The sequence below is a fragment of the Ovis canadensis genome, chromosome 25 (genome assembly GCF_042477335.2).
Source record: "Ovis canadensis isolate MfBH-ARS-UI-01 breed Bighorn chromosome 25, ARS-UI_OviCan_v2, whole genome shotgun sequence".
Lineage (NCBI taxonomy): Eukaryota > Metazoa > Chordata > Mammalia > Artiodactyla > Bovidae > Ovis > Ovis canadensis.
The window spans coordinates 17,832,041-17,837,893 of record NC_091269.1 but is presented as its reverse complement, the minus strand read 5'-3'; the positions used below and the strand labels follow the sequence as shown (position 1 = coordinate 17,837,893).

At 60.5% G+C, this 5,853-nt stretch overlaps 1 protein-coding gene across 1 annotated transcript; it reads right to left on the bottom strand.

The window, feature by feature from the left end:
- Positions 1–3,271: 3,271 nt before the first annotated feature.
- Positions 3,272–5,229, bottom strand: LOC138430460 (double homeobox protein 4C-like). Its single transcript, XM_069572660.1, has 5 exons — positions 5,202–5,229; positions 4,750–4,904; positions 4,492–4,504; positions 3,729–3,883; positions 3,272–3,367 (listed from the first exon to the last, which is right to left on the bottom strand). The coding sequence occupies exons 1-5, from the start codon at positions 5,227–5,229 to the stop codon at positions 3,272–3,274; spliced, it is 447 nt and encodes a 148-aa protein (XP_069428761.1).
- Between the last annotated feature and the right edge of the window lie 624 nt (positions 5,230–5,853).

The window sequence follows — 5,853 nt, the reverse complement described above, 5'->3', positions numbered from 1 at the left end:
GCTGACGCCTGGGAACCATGGGCCCGGCCGATCTGTTCCCGCCATTCTTGGTGGTGGGTGGACACGTTTTCTGAGCACCCTGGGCCGTGTCATCTGCAAATCCCCAGAGATGTGATCCGATCCCAGGGACCGAGCACAAACATATCGCTTGAGGTGCTGGAGGAGCTGCACGAAGCCATGGTGGGAGAGCCACATGGACGCTGCAGACTGCTGGCCTAGTGGGCGGGGACCCAGCAGCTCAGGACTTTGGAGAGTGGGAGGCGGCTCCGCCCCTATTTAAGTAAACAGGGTTTGGGTGCACAGACGGAGGGGATGCCCCTGGCCTCGTTGCAGGCAGACACCCTGGACAGAGTCCCGTGGAGCGAGTGGGCTTCCGTGCCCCAGACCGCCAAAGTCCCCGTCGGGGTGGACAGGCAGTTCGGGGGCTTTGGTTTGTGGCCCTCCCACGCAGCGGGGGGGGGGGGATGGGATCAACCCCGGGTGGATCAATCAGGGGCCCTCAGCAGTGCCAAGAGAGCTAACTGCCCGGGAACGCCCCTAGGTCCCTTTGAAGTTGCCGCCCACGCCCCCTTTCCCAGCCTGCCTTGCCTTCCAAACCGCTCTGGGGTTTCCCAACTTTTCACATTCCACAGGTCCCTGGGTCTCGATTGCCCCCTGCTGGCTCCTCCAAGGCATTCCTGGACACTGGAAACTCTCTCCAGTGCCTCCACCTAGATCCCTCCCTGTCCTCACCTCCATTTCCCACCGCCCCTCCCCAACTCCTCTATGCTCTCTTGGTGTCCTTTCACTGCAGAAATCCCAGAGCACCACCCCCGAGGGCTTTGAGTTACCTGGAGCCCAAGGCTCAGACCAGAGAACTGAAGGGCCAACATCTGGACCGGCAGCTCATGCCATTTGGGACTTTTCTAGTGTGGAGCCTGAGGCTCGCACCTCCCCAGGCAACCCCCCAGCCCAAGTGTCCTGGAGATACCTGCCAAAGGGGACAGTGTACCCCCTACTGTTGGGAAGTAGGTTCCACTAATCCAACGAAGCAACATGGGGGATGGACGATGAGAGACACTTCTCTTTTCCCTGTGAACAGGGCGAAAAGAGTGAGTTGAAGAGAAACGGATGAGCCACATCAGCACACCCCCAAGCGTCTTGGGCAGTGTATTCTTTGGACATCCAGGTTTCTAAACCCACCACGGGGGTTCACATGGGAACAGGCAGGGGTCCGTATGGACTTCGAAACCATTGGGTCAATGAATTCAGGAACGGGTTTGCAGGTAAACAACGTCTGTATGTCTGCGGGTGACAGGAGGATGCTGATGGCAGGGCGAGCTCAGTCACCCCATACTGGGAGGAGGGGTCAGAGAGAGACGTGGAAGGGACTGGCCTTTGCTGGTATGCCGGGCATGTGTGTACACGTGGACATGGTCGAGTCTGGTAGAGAAAGCGGTTGTGAGGCTAGGTCCCTCTTGCTGGCTCAGAGACTCTGACCTCCGGACACCCGCCCAGAGCAGGCACCTTGAAACCGAGGGCAACGTGTCCGTGACGCAGCGTTTTAGGGATACCTGCAGGGTTTCCCAGGGGCTTGACGCTGAGTCCCAGGCGCGGGCTCCGCCCCCCTCCCCTCCCCCGACCCCCTCTCCCTCCCACTGTACCCAACTCTCCCTGCCTCCTACCCTCTTTCTCTCTCCCTCTCTCCCTTCACCCCCACTCTCTCCCTTCACCCCCACCTACTCCCACCACCCACTAGGCCCCTCCCAACTTGCATCTCCCAACCTTTCCACCTACTCACTCCCCTCTCTCCCGCTCCCCCTCCCTCTGCTGCTCCTGGCATAGGGAAGGAGTTCTCCTGGGTGGACTGCTGGAAGGACGGGACCAGAAGTCAGAAGAGCCAGACCCAAAGCACCTGTGTGGGGCACGGGGTTTCTGTCTTGTGTCCATGGAATGTTCCCTCTGTGGCACCCTCTCAGTCACTGCCATGCAGGGATTACTTGAGGCTTCAAGTAGGATGTTCCTGTTTGGGGGTGCGGCCCAGCTTCCCAAAGATCCAGCTCTCGGGTTTGTCCCCAGAATTGTTGGTAGACATCCTGCCGGTATTCTCTCCTCTTCCCACACATAAAACCGCCCCCCTCCCCTTCCCCAAGCATCGCAGGCAAGGAGACCTGAACGTGGACAGGGGAAGAAGGTGCCCCTCCCTTCCTCTCCCTCTAAGCCCGAGGACCTGGCAGCATGTCAAGGAGGGCCCGGTAATCCTCCTGACTGAGGCACGCTTCTAGGATGGCCTCAACTCCCTCGTCCCCTGCAGGGGCCCCAGGAGAGGACCAGGGTGTGTCCCGCGTGGCCGTGGCAGCCAAGCTTTCCTCTAGGAAGCTGGGTGATCCAGGGAAGGCTGGGTGGGCCCCTGTGATGACTGAAAAGGACCCCAGAAAAGCACCCAGTGTGCCCGGGATGCCCGGGGAAGCCAGGAACTCGTGTGGAGTCTCGGTGAGCCTGGGAGGGCGAGTTGTACCCGTTCATCAGCACAGGGCCCGAGGGAAGGCCCTGGGGTGGCTTGGATACTGGTGGCAGAAGGCACTAGGCCCCTGGGGAGAGGAAGCCACTGAAGGCGGCAAAGCCACAGTGCTCTAAGAGGCTGGGTGTGCCAGCGAGAGCTGGTTGTTGCCCTGTGACTGCAGAGGCCCCCGGGGAAGGCCCCAGCGATGTGGGGATGCTCGTTGCCGCCAAGAGCTTGTCTAGGAGGCTGGGTGCGCCTGGGAGGGCAGGGTCCACCCCATGGTCAGCAGCGGCCCTAGGGAAAGGTCCTGGCAAAGTCGGAACGCGCGTGTCGGCCATGAGCTCGTCTAGGAGGCTTGTCGGGCTTGGAAGGCTGCGGGGCTGGGTCTGTGGCTCTAGCTGAGGGGCCGTGCCTTTACTGTAGGATGACTCTGGCCAGCGCGGGATGTGTGCCTCCGGCTGTCCAGGAGGCATGATGGCCCCTTGTCCAGGCTTCGGGGGGGCCAAGATGGCAGGGGAGCATGCAGCCCAGGGAACTGCTACCTGGGCAAGAGGTGGTGGCTTCCCGCATGGCGGGAGAGCCACTGGGCTGGGCTGGACTATGAAGATCATCAACGGATGGCCCACAGAGACCCCAGAGGCAGTCCCGTGCACACAGAATGTGGGGGCCCCAAAAGGAGCAGCTTCGGCCGCCAAGGGTGGTATGCTCTCCTGTGGCGGGGAGGGGCGAAGGGGAGGAGAGATGCTCTGGACAGCGGGTGGGCCCTTCGGTCCTCTGGAGCAGGAGTAGTCATGGCTGCTGCACTGCCTGGCCCTTGGGCCTGGCCATGCCGGGCCCGCTCGGGCCCTGCTGGTGGTGCTGAGCTCTTCGGTTTTGAAACCATATCTAGGGGAGCAAAAAGGCAGACAGGCACATCAGAAGTCGTGACCGTCCAGATAAAAGTGCTGGCCCCTCCGCAGTGCCAATTCGAAAGCCAGCCTGGCCCCACGGTCTCTTGTCTATCAGGCCCAGGGCAGCTCCTGCAGGGCCGTTTTCTGCTAACGAATCCCTTGGCCCTGGGAAACGAGGGGGTGCCCGCATGGCCACAAGCGGCCCCAAACCCTTCACTCAGCCCACCGACTTTTGGCCCCCTCCCCTCAAACCCCAGCCCCATCCCCAGCCCAAGCCTACTTGTATCCAGCTCCAAACGCTCTGCAGGGCTCAATCCTCCTGACTCCTGGGCCCATGCGCTGGCTGGAGAACTTACCTGGATTCGAGGTTCTGGGATTCCCATCTGAAGAGCCAGTTCTTCCCTGGCGGCAATCCCCAGGAAGAGATCTCCTGTGAAGGCTTGCACATGGATCCTTGTTTGAGAACGAGAGATTACTGCCCTCTTTCTCCGGGCCTCTCTGGCCGAGTCTCCTACCAAAGAAAGAACACACCGAGAGGAGAGGACGTTATGGCCGATGGAAAGGTCACAGCACAGACACCCTAGACAGTGTGCAGGGGAGGGAGAGTTCCGCACACCTGAATCACCACAGGTGGCTCTGCAGCCAGGGCAGGGCTCTAAGGAATACAGCCACAGGTGGATCAGGTGCCGGCATCCATCATGGTTGCCTACGCGCGTGCACACACTCGACACACGTGCGTGTCCCTGTGTGTCTCTTTCCTCCTCCGGTCTTGCCGCCAAGTGCCCTGAAGCATGCCCCTCGGCCAAGGTTGGTTGGGCAACGGGAGCCTAAATTTCCCAATGGGGGCTGGGGAGGGTGTGCAAAGGGAGACCCAGTGCTGCCCGCCCTCGCCAACTGGGTGCGTCGTGCCCCCTATCTGGGACACTGATGGGGGCGGCAGCAACCAGATAGCCCTGTTTCCTCCTCTTACCCATGCCACACCCCCAGCCACCCCCAACCCCCTTGGTTTTCCTGGGCCTCCCGTGGCCATCCACCAGCAGAGAGAACTCTCTGGCAAGATGGGGAGGTTTCGGGACCCCCTCTAGGGGACTTGCTTTTGGAGAACTCTAGCTAAGTTACCTGGAGAGGAAGACTGAGGTCGAGGAGAGGGTGTCAGTGGCATGGGCGTGGACGTTGGCCCCGCTTCCCCTTCTTGGTGCACATATTCAGACGGCGATCGGCTCTGCTTTAACTGTCTTCTGCGTTGATTTTGAAACCAGACTTAGGGGCAAACAGAGAGAATTCCTTCTCAGGAGAAAGGCTGCCAGGTGCTTTCAGCTGACTCGGATCGGCATGGAGAGCCTGAAAGGGAGAACGGGGGCAGAGGCGGGGGCCTACCTGAACTCTGCTTTGGGCAATGCCAAGCTCCCAGGGCAGCCGTTCTCTGGTCGCGATCCGAGGGTAGGGTTTCGCTTGAAAGAGCGCTTGCGGGGCGTCCTTCTGGCTCAGCTTCAGAAGGAGCTTCCTCCTTTGAGATCCTGTGGTGACGGGCCCTGTGGAAGAAGAGCAGGAAGGGCAAAGTCTCAGAGCACATGCGGGACGACTGGACGGAGGAGCCCAAGCATGCTCCCTGCCCAGAGGACTTGTCCCTGTGCCTGAGCAAAACTGGGAGCCTGGGGGCGGGTGTGCCTTTGGAAGTCACTTGGCTACACCCATACAGCCAGGCTGAGAGGCAAGGGCGGTGGGGACATCCACCACCCCCACCCCATGCTGGAATGCAAGAAACACCAGCAGGCAGGCAGGAAACCAAACCCAGCCCCAAAACAAAGGCAGCAAGAAATCCCACCCACCGAAGACCACCACAGTATCCCGCCACATGTTTCCACCCGACTGGGGGAGATGCCGGGGAGATTTCTCGATGGGGCTGCTCCCAGATTTCCCTCCATCACGTTGCTAGTGGGAGGGAACCTGGCCTTCCGGGGCTGACATGAGCAAGGGCCATGTTTGCCGTCACTAGTGGAAAAGGAAAGGGAAGGAAGCCAAAGCGAAGCCCAAACCCGCAATGCCTGAGGGAAGGCAGAAGGCACTAGGCCACTGGGGAGAGGAAGCCACTGAAGGCGGCAAAGCCACAAAGCTCCCAGAAAGCCATTCCCACAGGAAGATGTGAGGATAAAGGGCCTCATCCCAGCACAGCACCCCCTCCCGAACACCTCCAGGCCCCACATCCCGCACCCCGCACCCTGCACCCCACCCCCGACACTACACCATCTTCCCAGAAAAGAGAACAGAAAAGCCATATGTGTGCCAAAGCAGTAAGACGAACGAACAATACCCCCTTTGGGCACATCTGACACCTGGGAAACATGGGCCCGGCCGATCGGTCCCCACCATTCTTGGTGGTGGGTGGACAAGGTTGCTGAGAACCCTTGGCTGGGTGATCTGCAAGTTCCCTGAGATGTGATCCGATCCCAGGGACGAAGGGCAAACGTTACGCTTGAGGTG

What these genes read in the sequence shown, in the direction of transcription:
- LOC138430460 (XM_069572660.1), bottom strand. Translation starts at nt 5,229, where the DNA reads ATGTGGCGGGATACTGTGGTGGTCTTCG. An exon ending in GGATACTGTGGTGGTCTTCG is followed by an intron (nt 4,905 to 5,201) that starts GTGGGTGGGATT and finishes CTTCTTCCACAG; the next exon opens with GGCCCGTCACCACAGGATCT. An exon ending in TCCCAGAACCTCGAATCCAG is followed by an intron (nt 3,368 to 3,728) that starts GTAAGTTCTCCA and finishes TTGCTCCCCTAG; the next exon opens with ATATGGTTTCAAAACCGAAG.